This window comes from Macrotis lagotis, chromosome 5 (genome assembly GCF_037893015.1).
Source record: "Macrotis lagotis isolate mMagLag1 chromosome 5, bilby.v1.9.chrom.fasta, whole genome shotgun sequence".
NCBI lineage: Eukaryota > Metazoa > Chordata > Mammalia > Peramelemorphia > Peramelidae > Macrotis > Macrotis lagotis.
The window spans coordinates 271,476,514-271,492,161 of record NC_133662.1 but is presented as its reverse complement, the minus strand read 5'-3'; the positions used below and the strand labels follow the sequence as shown (position 1 = coordinate 271,492,161).

The 15,648-nt window shown below is 49.2% G+C and overlaps 1 protein-coding gene across 1 annotated transcript in view; it reads right to left on the bottom strand.

Annotated features, from left to right (window-relative positions):
- Window positions 1-15,648, bottom strand: part of MCM3AP (minichromosome maintenance complex component 3 associated protein) — a 34,859-nt gene that overhangs the window by 10,350 nt on the left and 8,861 nt on the right. Inside the window, exons 8-18 of the mRNA XM_074189889.1 lie at window positions 11,315-11,512; window positions 10,515-10,787; window positions 9,729-9,887; window positions 8,108-8,268; window positions 7,191-7,432; window positions 6,605-6,849; window positions 5,886-5,986; window positions 5,486-5,617; window positions 5,240-5,353; window positions 2,504-2,656; window positions 542-736 (exon numbers count right to left, since the gene is read on the bottom strand). Coding sequence (XP_074045990.1) covers window positions 542-736; window positions 2,504-2,656; window positions 5,240-5,353; window positions 5,486-5,617; window positions 5,886-5,986; window positions 6,605-6,849; window positions 7,191-7,432; window positions 8,108-8,268; window positions 9,729-9,887; window positions 10,515-10,787; window positions 11,315-11,512 — 1,973 coding nt within the window. The remainder of the gene's footprint in view (window positions 1-541; window positions 737-2,503; window positions 2,657-5,239; window positions 5,354-5,485; window positions 5,618-5,885; window positions 5,987-6,604; window positions 6,850-7,190; window positions 7,433-8,107; window positions 8,269-9,728; window positions 9,888-10,514; window positions 10,788-11,314; window positions 11,513-15,648) is intronic.

Below are 15,648 nucleotides of genomic sequence, written 5' to 3'. Positions count from 1 at the left end.
CAAGAGTCTGCAGGAGCTAAGTGCAGTAGAAAGAGACAAAGACAAAGCATGGGAGGGAGGGCAGGAGGCTGAAAGGGTGGATCAGCCAGGGTTGCCCTGAGGTTCTGGACAGACTCCCTAGAGAAGGTGGCTTAGAAAGCTAAGCAAGAGCTGCTGGCTGGGCTGAGGGGTGGGAATGCCATCTTCAGTGCCAGAGGGAGGACCACCCCCACAAAGATGAGACAGGGGCACTGATGGACAAAAGGAAGCCTGTGCCACTTTCCTGTGCTAGGGTTCTCACCAAAGAGAGCATGAAGACTCACTTCCCAACTCTCCCTTCCAAATGCATCAGCTACAAGTCACCTAAAAGAATATGCTCAAAGCACAAACTAATTTTGTTTGAAATATTTTTAAAGTTGGGGGGGGGTGAAGATTGGGGGAGAAGGAGGAAGGAGAGAATGGACCTAACTCAAAAGAAGGGCTGCTGGAAGTTTCCTAGGCCTAACAGAGATCCTACAGGGTAGGTGAAGATGAGAAATTAAAATGTACACCACCCCCATACCTGGTGCAGGAAACTCCCAGTTTTCCTGCATGACCGAGATTCAGGACTCCCTTGGCCAGGTTCTCTTTAGCAATCGGACACTCGGCACTGGGGGACAAGGCCTGCAACCTGTTGCTGAGATCCACACAAGGGGCCGCAGGGAACGCTCTCATCTGTCTCTTCAGCTTTTTCCGGGCTGCGACAGCTTCCCTCCACCTTAAAAGCAAAAACATGGGGGTGGCTGGGTGGCGTAGTAGATAAAGCACCAGCCCTGGAGTCAGGAGTACCTGGGTTCAAATCCGGTCTCAGACACTTAATAATTATCTAGCTGTGTGGCCTTGGGCAAGCCACTTAACCCCATTTGCCTTGCAAAAAGCTAAAAAGAAAAAAAAGCAAAAACATCCACCTCTGGTGACTAAGTTGGCAAGTCTGAAAAAATGTACATGGTGACCCCTTGAGAGTAGCTAAGAAAGTGGGGAGCCTTGAGAGAAAGTGAGGGCTCATTTGTAGGGGAACAAATGACCACACACCTCCCAGGAGGAGTGTGAACATCAACCAAAGAACTCACAAAGAGCTGGCAGAGTATGAAGAGGGAGAGAAAGGCCAAGGGTTCTGAGATAACCAACAGGGAACAAGAAAAACACATTGTACTCACAACAAAAAAACATTTTTATGTATATGATTATGGCAATACATGGAGTAGAAGCTTCTGACAAAGCCCAAAACATGATAAAATATTAAAAACCACCAGAATAAATGATGAGTCCAATATTAATCCAGTAAATAGCATCAACTGATTAACCCAAGCTAACAAGCTAGAAAGGTCTTCCCAGTAGGATCAAAGAAGGTAAGGATTGCCCACCAGCACCACCATCCTTTGATGTAACCCTAAAAATGCTAGCAGTGCTATAGCAATGAAATAGGAAAAAGAAATGGAGGGAATAAACCTGGGGAGAGTGAATAATCACTTTTTACAGATACGATGGTTTACTTGAAGAAGCATAGAAGACTAAAAGTTAATCGAAACAATTTACTACTAAGTCCAATGATATAAAAGGATAGAAATAGACCACCCAGATCATCATTGGACTTTCAATATATTCCTAACAATCCAACAGGAATAGGCAGAAAAAGAATATCTGAAAACCTCCCTATACTGAAAAGGCCAGTGACCAAATGAATGAACTACAAAATACTGTCCAGAAATAAAGAGAGCTCTATGTAATCAGAGGCCTGTAGCTTGCTCATGTGGGGCCAAAAATACTACTCCTTACATTATATATGTTCAGTGTCACGTGAAGTCACCAAAGAGTTCCTTTATGTATCTAGTAAAAACCAACAAAACTCATTTGGAGGAGAAAAAAGGCAATGCTTTCTAAATAATGAAAAAGTAACAAAGGAAGGAGTCCAGTCTAGTTGCATGATGTTTCCAATAAGCCCAAGATCATCAGCTCCTGGGGTAAGGACTCACCACTGATGCCAAACTGTTAGGAAACCTGGAAAGCAGTCCGACAGAAAGGAGGTCCAGACTGGCATCTCCCAGGCACTATCTACTTACTCCCAATGGAGGCTAGGTCTAGACTCAGATCTAAAAACGTCACATTAGACACCAGTCAGCAGAACAGATGGGAAGACAGAAGAAGCAAAAGGTAGCAAAGACCACAGGAGACAAAAGGGACAAATCAAACTGGTCTGCATAAAACAGAAAAGCTTTTGCAAACATTCAATGCCGCTAAAAATCTGAAGGGAAACATTTAAATTGGGAAAAATCTTGTCAGCAAGTCTCTCGGCTAAAGATCTCCTACCGAAGGAATAAAGGCAATGACTCCAAATAGATAAGAATTCTCAAAGGCCCCCCATGATGTGATGCAGAGTGAAGGGACCCAGGATAATTCCGGGGACCACTGAGGCAGCATGCTACCCGCCTTCTGATGGACTGGAGGGCAGAAGCGGCCAGACGGCATTGGGGAGCTGTTCACTCACCGCTGTAGGTATTTACAAAAGCACTGAAGCTCCTGCAGAGTCTCACGGGCACTCTGAAAAATCTCTTCTTCTAAGAACAAGTCCATGAGACGCTCCCAGACGTCTTCAGAGCAACGGGCCACACAGGCCCTCCTCTCTGTCTCCACTGCACTCCTGGAAAATGACAGAGGCAGAGAGACTTCCTCTGAGTTGAGCCCGGAGCAATCCTCAGGGGAGAGTGTCCATACTCAGGAAGAGTTCCCCCCACAGATTTCAGAAATAGAAAACAAACCCAAAAGCTCCTTCCAGGGGAAGCCACAAGATTTCTATTTTGTCCAGGAAACAGAGTTGTGGCAAGCTCACAAAAAGAACGGTGGGCCCCGGCTTCTCAATTCCCAAGGATCCCAAGGAAAATGGGATCTTCAGACAAAAGGGTGACAGCACCTACTTGTTTCTGACCAACAGAATCTCACCGAAACTTCCAATGAAGTGAGTGTTCCCTGAGGTCCCTTAGACACAAGAGGCCCCTCAGACAGACAGGTCTGCCTGATCCCAAATTTCCAGGACAACAGTTCACAGGACATTGCCTAGGGTCACCCCCAGGAACCCTTCTGAAGTTCAAGCCATTTGTTCTCCTCCCTCAAGGTCCTCCCCTGGGTCAAGAGCAGTCACCCCTGGGCATCTCTTATATATGGAACACATATAACTGTGCTCAGGGGCAGCTAGGGAGAGCACTGGCCTTGGGAGTCAGGAGGATGGGAGTTCAAATCCAGCCTCAGACACTTGTCACTGACTAGCTGTGTGACCTTGGGCAAGTCACGTAACCCTGACTGCCCCACATCCAGGGCCTGATTCCTATCTGGTCGCGGGACCCAGATGGCTTCAGAGAAGAAAGTGAGGCTGCTGATCTAGTCCAGTCCCCTTCCCTGAAATCTGATTCATGTGCCTATCATGGCAGCACCTCCCTGATGACATGGTCTTCTTCAAGAATGAAGGACAGGGCGGCTAGGTGGCATAGTGGATAAAGCACCGGCCCTGGAGTCAGGATTTCCTGGGTTCAAATCCGGTCTCAGACACTTAATAATTACCTAGCTAGGTGGCCTTGCAAAAAAAAAGCAAAACTAAAAAAAAAAGGACAAATAACATAACTGCTCACAGAGCACTCCATCCTCATATTGGAGATTTCCTGTTATCAAGCATCTGCTGTGACCCTCACCCCACTGAGGGGTGCCAGGTGCAGAGGCCACCGGCCTTGTCTCTGGCCCTCAGCTAGGAAGTGTCAAAAGCAGCGGGGTGCACTTCCCCCCAAAACAGAGTGCTAACCACTACACTGCCTGGGTTTTAACTGTGTCTCCTCCTCTCTTCAATCCCATGAATATCTGTTGAACCTCAGTTTTTCATACCTCCATAAAGGCTATGAGGGGAAGATGACTAAGACAACCCACACAAGACAAAATGTAAGCATAAAAACCCTAAAGAGAATTCTGTCCCCTGACCTGGCCTGATAAGTCACTATCCAAGCTATGGCCTCAGTGTCTTCATCTGAAAAATGTGAAGTTTAAGCCAGATTGTCTCCAAGACACTCTTCATTCGACAATTCTCGGTCTTTGAACTTATAATGGTAAAAAGATTTAATAAGGGGTGAAAGCACGAGAGTTCCTTGAGGGTCCAGTGCTAAAGAACAGAGCTCAAAGTTTTGCAAAATGGATGCTCTTTTAGCCTCCCAGAAGTCTGTGCTTTTACCTATCTCTTTTTAGTTCAGTTAAAGAAAAAAAAAGATGTCCATTATTTCAACAGCTCCCAATTATCTTACAGGAAAAGAAAATATGCTACTTCTTCCTCAAATTCAAATGAAAATAGCTTCCATTCAGAAGTCTGTTTTTAAATGAGGCTGGGATAAATTGAAAATTGTCTAAACAACATTGCTTAGCGACTGATTGGCTATCCAAATACACTCCAGAACTCCTTCCTCCTGTCCAGTGAGCTCAAGACAGCTACTTCCCAGCTGGGTAAAAGAGAAGGTGTCCACTCAGGGCCTCAGTTTCCCCATTTGTCAAATAAGGAGCATCCTCCCTGCAGTGCTGACTTACACTGTAAGGGCTGCTGAAGCCCAAAGGAACCCCTCTCCCCACCTTCCACTCATGGCAAGGCGACAGAAATGTCAAGGACAGACTTTCTCCCCGAGTGGTTGGAAATAAAGATGTGCCTAGAACTCTTGGATAAAGCAAGGCAGGGGAGGGTGGTAGTTAGAGAAATGGCAGATGTGGAGCTTCTGGCTGCTGCCAGGTGGGTGAGCACCCGTGGTGGGGGGAGCTCCTTCCCTAGGAGCTCCCAAGGCCAAGGAATGCACAAATCCACACCCTGAAACTCCCAGAAGCAATCCATCCTTTCTCACTGAACTCAATGAAGTAAGCACTTTTCTGCCTCATACACCCCTGGGGCTGGTCCTACAGCGCCCTTGTCCAGCCCTCCCTCGGCTCAGCCACACACCAGGAAGAGATGCCCCAAAGACCCTCTACCCTAGCAGAGTGCCCTAGAGGCAGAACCAGGAGATTTCAGTGGCCATAGGGTCAACCTCACCCCTGAACAGAGGCCGAGTGAAGGAGGCAAAAGTGGACACCAAGCTCAAGAACAAACTTGTGGCCAGCTGGAGAGACTGGCTTTTGTTGGGATGGTGAGATAACAGCAAAGAGAACCACGGAAAAGACCTGGCCTCATCCTTCTCCACCGGTCTGCCCTGCGGCAGCTTTCACTCACTTCAGCTCCTGGGAAGTGACTTGACACACACATTCAGCGACCACGAGGTCCACCAGCTCGGCCGCCAGGACCTGGCTCAGCTGGGCCAGTAGGCGCTCTCTCTCCCGTCTCCGTCTACCAGAAGGAAAAGAGAGCAAGAGAGCCCCAAGGGGTCCCTGAAAAACCCTGAGCCAATGTGCTCTGAGGTCTTCCCTCCCAGCACCCAGGGGGCATTGCCTTGACGCCACCAGTGTGAGACAGTATTACCTTTGCTCTTCAGCTCTCTTCTCTTCTGCCTTAATTCTTTCTCTTTCTCTGTTCACTTCCTCAGTAGCGACCTGCTTCAAAACATCCACTGTCACCCCAGCCAAGAGCTCCTCTGTGGCTATCTTGGAAACCCTAGACCAAGACAAATGGATCCAGTCATCAGCCCTTAATCGCCAAGCACTGCCTGTGCCACCACAGAGAGCCCAGGAGTTGGAGCCCCCAGCCACTCCCTAAACCAATCCCCTCAGAGTGACAGAACCCCAAAGCTGGTTCCCTCCACCTCAGAGACTCAGGGCCAGGAGAACCACAATGATGGGGCTGCTGTCCTTTGGGGGAGGCAGCTCCCAAAAGAGGAGGGAGAGGAAGACCCAGGCCCCTCCCTGAGAGCCAGGGAGCGTACCCTAAGGCTGCAGCCGTGTAGGCGGCCCCGGCCCTGCCGATTTCTTCACAGCAGTCTCTGAGGACGTCCTGGACAAGGTCTTCAACAACCCCCACGATATCCTAGTGCAAAGAGAAATTAAATAGCCCCCTTTCTTCACACTCGGCTCACTGTGGGTTCATGACAGGTCTCTGGGCAGTTCCACATGAGAGGTCACATGGAGACACTCTGCTTTTCCAGAACCAGCATCCTCCATGTGGCATTTTGAAGTCCTTTCTTCCATCTTCTCCCCTCAGCGCTCCCTTCTCTGAACCTCTGTCCAGACTGCCCCCGAGGCCCCTTCACAGCCACCCCTGGGCACCCACCCCAGCTAAGGCTGCTTTCCACAGACTCATCATAGCGTGGAGCTATCTCCTGAATGTCGAAGGGTGGGGCCGTGTTTTCTGTACCTTGGTGGTATTCCCAGGCAGCAGGCACCCGTGACAAGGCCCAAAAGGTGCCGAGACCCAAAGAAAGGCTCAAGCAGTTCCTGCTCTCAGGGGGCTCCTGCTACATCACAGAAAGCACCTAACAACAGCCGGCAGATCAAGTGACTGAGTGTCTTAAAGGTCAGGTTTCTCTATTAGGTGACAGCTCAGCTCCCCTCCTTTAGAGAGATCTCACCCTCTGACACACCTGGACCCCTGGCCCCAAACCACTACCTGCCAAGAAGGAAAGGTCAGATGGTCCTCCATCCATACCATGTCAGTGTAACTGGGTCGAGGCTTGGGAGGTGGCTCAGGCTGCCCGATGGGCTGGAAGAGAGATGACGGGGCAGCCAACGACGGGATGGGTGCTGAGGTCATGAGTGCCGGTGGCAGCCCAGCAGCCTGAATCTGCATCGATTGAGCCTGCGGTGGTTGAGCAGGGGTGACGAGCAAGGGCTGCAGCGGGACACGGAGCGCCAGCACTTCTACCCCAGTGCTGCCTTCTTCTACCCTCCCACCTGTGGAAGGAGTGAATGGAACCCTCAACACTGAGCAGGAGGGAGCATGGAGAACCCAGGGGAAGGGGGAGCAGAGAACTCCCACCCAACTTCTTTAGGAAACCAAGCAGGCCAGCTGCACCCACAGGGCCTCCAAGATCCGCATTTCCAAAGTCCACCTCACCAGCAGCTAAGCACCAAGCCAAGACCCCCAGCTTTTAGAAGCTGCTCTAGGGAACTAAAGGGCCTGTGCTTCCAGAGCCCAGCCTCAGCTCTGCCCCTTCTCCCTGTGCTGGCCAAGACCTCCATGCCCCATCCATAAAAGGTGGAAGTGGGATGAGACGGGCCCCTCCTTCACTCACCTACACTCTCCACACTGGGCTTCAGTCCACTCAGAGCAGTCTCATGGGCCATACTCTCTCCCACATATTTGTTCTGCGTGTTGAAGCTACACACTGGGACATGACAAGGGATGGAAGGCAACGGCCCCCCATTCACCACTTCTCCAACCGAGACAGTGAGTTTTTTGGTGATAAAAGTGCATTTCTTTGCCTTGAACAAGCCCTCAGGTTCCAAGAATGCAGAACGATTCAACTCCACACAGCTGTCCCCAAAACAAAAAAAAAAGGAAATCAAAACCACCAGAAGATGGCCGGGTTCATCTGTCCCTGCATTCCTTCTTTAACTCATGGATCTGGAGACTCTTGTGTACAGGTAGTCCTCTTAGGAAACAAGAAGAGGTACCATTCAGCTGACTGCATGGGGCCCAGCAATCCTGGGCCTTCATTTTGGTGACATCACCCAAGAACAAATGTGGTCCTGAGAACATCTCATTTTGACAAGGGCTCTCCTACCTGCACCCATCAAGGGTTCATCCACACAGACCTCAACCCAATCTCTGACTTAGGCTGTTCCAAAGTAGGCATCTTGTGGGGCCAAGCTGCTAGCAAGTCTCTCTATTCCTGGTGAGGCTGTCCCTTCAGTGGGTCTCTACCTGGAGCACCCCCCCAAGTTCCAACCCCACTGGAAAGGCATTTGAGAAGCCTAAGTCACCTCTCAGCCACTGCAAGGTATTGGAGGGAGCAGGAGAGAGGTCACCCATCTAAGGGGAAGTCGTTCCCTGCTCTGGCTGTGGTAGAAGCAGGCAGGCGACTAATGAGGAAAAGGGGGTGCTGGGCTACCAAGCCCATGGACAAAGGCTCTGATGGAGCAGCTCTCCGCCAATAGTGGAAAAGGCACTGCTAACTAAAGGCAAGGGTAGGTCATGGGGAGTTCTCACCCATCAGACACACTGAGGCCATAGGAACTCAAGAAGTCGATCGCCTCCTCAGCATCTCTAAACAGTAACATGGACACCAAGTTATCCAAGGGGAAGCTGGTGGACCTCTGAGTGCTCACTGTGTAAGCCACGTTGAGAGCCCGTAGCGCATCTTTGCGGATCTAGAAGAGAAACGTCGCCTGTCACAGTAGAGTCCCCACAGCCCCAGGGGGGCAACCGGGACGGCTTCAAAGCCAAGGCTCCCAGCCTCATGGCCTCTATCACCTTAAATGAAGGGGGTTCCTTCTACTCATCACCACCTTCACCTCAGGGACAAAGCCTGAGCCATGTGTATTGATGGGAGCAAGTCTCACAAAAGAGAGCAAATGGACCCTAGATACCACCCTTTGGGCTGAAGGTCATGAAAAATCACTCACCTCCTTCTTAAACCATTCATTCATTCCCAAAGAGCAATGGAGTGAGGGAGTTTTTTGCTTTGAGAAATTAGAAAAGGCAGCTGACACACCCCTCCTGACCCCAAAATGAACTCCAGAAACAGAGTTCTCTCCATCCAGTGGAGGCTTCTCAGGGAGCTGGTGGTCGGGAAACTGTCCAGGAGATTATTTTTAGAGCTAAATATCTGACTACCCAAGAAAGCTGGGAGATGACCTTTTAAGCAGAACGTGCTGCCCACTCCCCCTAGAAAAACTCAAGTGAACGATGCTCTGCCGTAGAACTCCATGACCCAAACCAAGGAACATCCCAGGACAGCACTTGGGGTGCTGGGGAAGGGGCTGGCTTTCTGGGGCCCATGTCTTCTGGGCCTAAGATTCTCCTGTTGTTTTCCCAGATCCCTCCAAGGTTGTGTCACTGGACAGCACCACCATGAATCCCGGAATCAAAGGGTCAGAAGAGACCTGAGGAAAGGCTAGCTCAGGGGGGCAAACTCAAACAGAAACCTGAATACTGCCTTAAAATACCAACAGTTAATAAAATGCCCATCAGCACCAGAAGGCTGATCATGAGTCAGCCCGCTACAATTACCTCCCCCACTGGATTCTCACAAAGACCCTGGATGGCAATTGTTATTAGGTGCCCCGACCTTACAGATAAGGAAACTGAAGCAAGCAGAGGGGAAGCCCAGGATTACCCAGAGGCCCAGTGCTCTCTCCATTGCAGCACCTGACTCCCTAAAAACCCACAAGTTGACATCTAGGCTGTACTGCACTTTTATTTTAAACATTTCCCAATTACATTTTTTTTTTAGATTTTTCAAGGCAATGGGGTTAAGTGACTTGCCCAAGGCCACACAGCTAGGTAATTATTAAGCGTCTGAGGTCGGATTTGAACTCAGGTACTCCTGACTCCAGGGCCGGTGCTCTATCCACTGCACCACTTAGCTGCCCCCCCATTACATTTTTTCCCCCAATTACATTTTAATGTGAGTTTGACACCTCTAGTCTGACCCAACTCTTCATCACACAGATGGAGAAACCGAGGCCCAGAGAATGGGTCTTGCCCAAGGTTTCCCAGAAGTGAGTGGGAAAGCAAAGGAGATGCTCCCCAGGCCCACAGAGAACCCCCTTTTTCATCCTGCAACCCAAAGCAGACACAGCCAGGTGTCCTCAGGCCACCCACCCACCTGATTGAAGTAGCAGTGCAGGAGGCAGGCATTCAGGTAGGAGGCGGACCGGACCAGCTTAAAGAACCTGACAAAGTTGTTGCTATTCAGGGCCGCAAAGGCCTGGACTGCAAACTTCACCTCTGGGGAGTTTCGGACATCAGGCCGGAATTGCTGCACCTCTCTGGGGATACAACCAGAAAATGATTCTTGAGGGAAGGGAGAGGCTCACAGGACTCTCCCCTCCATCTTTCCCAGAAGTTTCTGCTTCCTCCCGGACCTAGCTATGACAAAACAGCTAAAAAGGAAAGGGGAGGGAAAGAGCCACCAGAGAATGACAATTCTTTGGGAACACAAGCACCAAAAAGTGCCAGTACATTGACCAACACCTCAGCCTGGCCAATGTATGAGCATCCACTTGCATTCATCCGAATGGGGATTTGCTCCCTTGGATGACTGGTCTCCCAAGTCTGAGATTCTAGGCCCATTTCTGCTATCCTGGAGCAGACCCTCCCTGAGCTGAGCTGCCCTGCCCAGCCCTGCAGCCACAGTTGCTGCTGCTGCCCCAGAGACAGAAATCAATGGCCAGGCTGGGCTCCAGAAATCCTGGGATGCCCAAGTGGCCTCTTGCTCCTAGCTGTTGCTCACCCATACACACACACACATACACACACACACACACACACACACACACACACACACACTGGTAGCCAGGATGCTTCTGGAGGACAGTGCCCAGTTCCCACTGTCTCCTGCCTTACCACCCCCATGCTCTGGTGTCATCACCTCTCTTCTCCAAGGGAGCACTTGCCTCAGGATGTCACCCTTGTTGAGATTGAGCAGAACATTGTAGCCACGGAATTCTGCTTCACTGGCGCAGAGGACACCCTTGTTGGCCAGATCCTGGTACATCTCCTTAAGGCTCTGCAGACACTTGGTCATGTTCTCATTGTTGATCTTGGCATCGAAGGAGGACATGGGCTCTTCACACAGTGAATGGGCACAGTGGATGTGGAATCGGGTGCACTTTTCAATCAGCGACACCGTCAGGGGGTCACAGAGGTGCTGCTGAGTGATGTCCTGCCCAACAAGAACAGAGTCAGACAAAACGAGGCAGTGAGAGCATCTTGAGGGTCAGGATCATCCTGGCTGTGACAAACTCACTGTATCTTTTGAATGGTGGTCTGACAGACAGACACACAAACACATACACACACACACAAACACACACACACTCTCACTCTCTCTCTCTCTCTCTCTCTCTCTCTCTCTCTCTCTCTCTCTCCCCTTGTGAGATTTGGTTGTGTTTAAAATGACTCTTGTGACTTGGTCATTGCTTTGAGAGTGGCACCTCACCCTCCTGGAGTGCTTTCCAAGGTCCTGCAGGACTGCACTTCCTGCACGTCTGACCTGAAGAGACTTCACCTGCCACTCATTATTCTTGTCTGTAAAATGGGGACAAGTCTCCCAGTGTCTGTCACCTAGGGCTAGCCCTGTTGGGCAAGCCTACCACCAGCAAGCCAGGCTCTGCTGGACAAATGTGAGCTGCCACCCTCCCAGGCTTCTGCTTCCAGCTTATGGTTCTCAAAAGGAGGCTCAGATCATACCTTCCTTATTCCACGAGTCCTGTTCCACACAAAGTCGTACCAGTCACGTGAGCTCCCTTCCCTCTGGTCCATGATCTGGGTAACAAGGTAATCCATAGTCATGCTGAGTACCCCCGAGGGACGAAGTTCATGGGGCAGGGGCTCCTCCTGGTCAGCTGAGGATCGACTGTACTCTTTGATAGCCGCTGCATGGTCTACCTGAGAAGATAAAAAAACCTTCTGTTGGTGAACATGTGTGTGACTTCTGCTTCTCCTGGAAAGCCTGTATACTCAAGACTTTACCCCATATATCTCCTGCACAAGGGTTAGGAGCAGACAGAAGGCCTTGTCGATCTAGGAGTCCAGTCCATGGGGGTCTGTCTACCCATCCTGGGTAACACATTGAGGACCTCCTACATGCTCCTCTACTCAGGGGGCATGGAAACTGCCCCTGTCATCCTTCACCTCTGCTGGGGATGACCCGCCTTCTTTTCCCATCATACATTCTCCTAATGACAGCCTTTACACCTACCTAATTTGTCTACTTCTTGGAAGGAGCACTCTGATTTTCTAATTAAATGATATAACAAGTTTTGTTTAAAACACAGACAGCAGGGGGCAGAGCCAAGATGGCGACAAGAAGGGATCGAGTCTTAGGAGCTCTCTGATAAAATTCATCAGCTAAGGACTCTAACTAAACTTTCGAGAGACAGAACCCACAAAGGGACCCAGTGAGGCAGTTCTCCTACTCAAGGTAACCTGGAAAAGAGCAGAAAGGCTCTGGTCCCCGGGGTCGGAGGGGCGGCCCACCAGAGGGGTGGCCCACCAGAGCGAAAGAACTTCAGCCTCCCGGAGGCAGCCCCAGGGTGCTGGGAGCCGAGACTCACAGCAGCGGGGGAGTAGTCTCCTGGGCTGCACCCCGGGCACAAAGTGGGAGAACAGCGGGGGACCTCTGCCAGAGCGAACACGTGGAGCCCAGCCCTCGGGGCACACAGGGAGCAGCAGCTTGGTCTTTCCCCAGCCCTGATCCAGGAAACAGAAGCAGGTGGAGCTGGTAAGCAGGAGCCCCCAGGGCATGAGCCCACTGAACTGAGGGAGGGGAGTGAAGAGAGAGAGAGACTGCAGAGCTCTGTCCTCTGCCTCTGGAACAGGACTCTGGGGCTCTGACCACATTCAGATCCAGATCGCAGTCTAGGCCCCCCCATAGAACAGCAGGGCCACCCCCCCACCTCAGCCCCGTGGCAGAGGGAGGTGCTTATGGTCATTCACAGACCAGGAGGGAGGACAGAGCCTCACACACTGAGACCTTTGTGGGAGTGGCCCAAAAGCTCAGGAAGCACCCCAAAACCAGGCCCAGGCTGGGAAAATGAGCAAGCAGAGAAACAAAAGGAAGACTATTGAGAAATATTTTGCAAATGAGCCCAAGAAGGATCAAAATACTCAGTCTGAAGATAAGGAAGCACAAGCTCCTGCATCTAAAGACTCCAAGAAAAACAGAAATTGGGCTCAGGCTATGACAGAGCTCAAAAAAGACTTTGAAAATCAAATGAGGGAGTTGGAAGAAAAACTGAGAAAAGAAAGGAGAAAGACGAAGGAAAAACATGAAAATGAAGTCAGCAGCTTAGTCAAGGAAATCCAAAAAAGTGATGAAGAAAATAGCATGCTAAAAACCAGCTTAGGTCAAATGGATAAAACAGTTCAAAAAGTTATTGAGAAGAATGCTTTAAGAAGCAAAATTGGCCAGATGGAAAAAGAGATAAGAAAACTCTCTGAGGAGAACAAATCCTTCAGACAAAGAATAGAATTCAGGGAGATTGATGAATTTACCAGAAATCAGGAATCAATACTTCAAAAGCAAAAATATGAAAAATTAGAAGAAAATGTGAAATATCTCATTGAAAAAACAACTGATATGGAAAACAGACTTAGGAAAGATAATTTAAAAATTATTGGAATACCTGAAAGTCATGATCAGGAAAAGAGCCTTGACATCATTTTCAAAGAATTTCTACAGGAAAACTGCCCTGATATTCTAGAAGCAGAGGGCAAAATAGAAATGGACAGAATCCACCGATCCCCCCGAGAAAGAGATCCCAAAAATCCAACCCCCAGGAATATTATAGACAAGTTCCAGAACTCCCAAGTCAAAGAGAAAATATTACAAGCAGCCAGAAGGACACAGTTCAAATATCGTGGAGCTGTAGTCAGGATCACACAGGACTTAGCAGCAACTACATTGGAAGCTCGTAGGGCTTGGAATACAATATACCGGAAGGCAAAAGAGCTTAGAATGCAGCCAAGAATGAACTACCCAGCAAGGCTGAATGTCCTCTTCCAGGGAAAAAGATGGACTTTCAATGAACCAGGGGAATTTCAAATGTTCCTGTTGGAATGGCCAGAGCTGAACAGAAGGTTTGATCTTCAAACTCAGGACTCAGGTGAAGCATGGAGATTGGAGGAGAGGGGGGAAATATGAGGGACTTAATGAGGCTGAACTGCATGTATTCCTGCATAGAAAAATGACACTGATAATACTCATATGAACCATTTCAGTTAATAGAGCAGGTAGAAAGAGCTTTTATAGTTGAAGCACAGGAGAAAGCTGAATTCGAAGATAAAATATGGTGTAAAAATGGAGTCAATAGAAAAAAAGGGAAATGGAATGGGAGAAAGAAAAAGGAGGGGGGGAATAGTCCAAGATATTTCACATAAGATTTTTTTTTATTACAATGAGCTATTGCAATGATATGGAAGTGGGGAGGCACGGGGGAATGAGGGGACCTTTGCTCTCATCAGAGATGGCTAGGAGAGGAAACAGCAAATATACTCAATGGGGTATAGACATCTGGAGTAAGAAGGAGGGGGGACAGGGGGAAGGGGGGGGGGATGTGAATAAAGGAGGAGAGGATGGACCATGGGGGGAGAGAGGTCAGATATAACACATTTTCTTTCTTACTTCTTGCAAGGGGCTGGGATTGGAAGGCCTGCCCAGGACCACAGGGCCAGGTGGATTCTGGGCCTAAGGGGTGGTATGGGGGCTCAGGGCCTCTTGGTCCCAGGACCAGGGATCTGTCTGCTGCACCACTCAGCGACCCTACAGCAGAGTCACAGTGAAAGGAGAGAGAAAATAGAGTACATGGTAGTGGAGAAATACGAAAGGAGGGAGTTGCGATCAGCAATGGCAATGGTAGAAAAATAAGGAAATAACTTTTGTGATGGACTTATCATAAAGAATGTGATCCACCCGCGACAGAGTTGTTGGTGTTGGAACAAAGACTCAAGCATATTTTTTATTGTTATTGTTTGGGGGAGGGTGCAGGGCAAGTGGGGCTGGATGGCCAGCCTGGGGCCACATAGCAGGGTGATCTTTGGGTGGGGCCGGATTTGAACCCAGGTGCTCCTAGCTCAAGGGCCAATGCTCTGTCTGCCACCCAGCCACCCCTACTATTATTACTATTTTATTTTATTTTGGGTCTTTTTTTTCTTTCTTTTTTTTTTGGTTTTTGCAGGGCAGTGGGGATCCGGTGGCATGCATGTCACACGGCTGGGTGATTGTTGGGTCTATGGGGCTGGATATGGACTTGGGTGATCGTGGCTCCAGGGCTGGTGCTCGTCCATTGTGCCACCTGGCCATACCTACAATTATTACTATTATTTTTTTTATTTTAATTTTTTTCTCTCCCCTTTACCTTTTTTGCCCAAGCAAGTCTATCTGTATTCATGGGGGAGGAGGGGTATTTTGTTTACTTGTAAACAAGAATATTTTATTAATGTAAAAAAAATTTGTACAAAATTAGAATAAAAAATAAATAAAAAATAAAATAAAATAAAATGGAAAAAAAAAACACAGACAGCAACAACCCTGGAGTCAGGAAGACCGGAGTTCAAATCCGGCTTCAGACACTTAATAATTCCCTAATTGTGTAACCTGGACAATTCACTTAACCCTATTGCCTTGAAAAAAAACAAAAAAAATATCATAGGCTCACAGAATCCTGGGTACAGAGCTGGAAAGTCCAACTCTTCTCCCCATCTCACAGACAAGGAAACTGAGGCCCAGGGAATAAAGAGCTGACTGCTCTGCCATGTTGTTTCCCTTGTGAACAGTAATTTCCTGATTCAATGGCCCAATGTCAAGGAAGAGCCCTGCAGAGTAGCATCAACAGAGAACACCCTGATCAACACCCCAGCTCCTCCCGGCAGCCCCTCAGGACAGTCAGTCACCCAGAAAGACTCAAGAGAGGACGACAGTGGATGGCAATGGCCATCAGCAGGGCATCCAAACACATGTTAGGCCACCATTCGCAAAGCACAGGGACCTTGGCTCACCTGCCAATGGGTCCGTATAGGGCCTC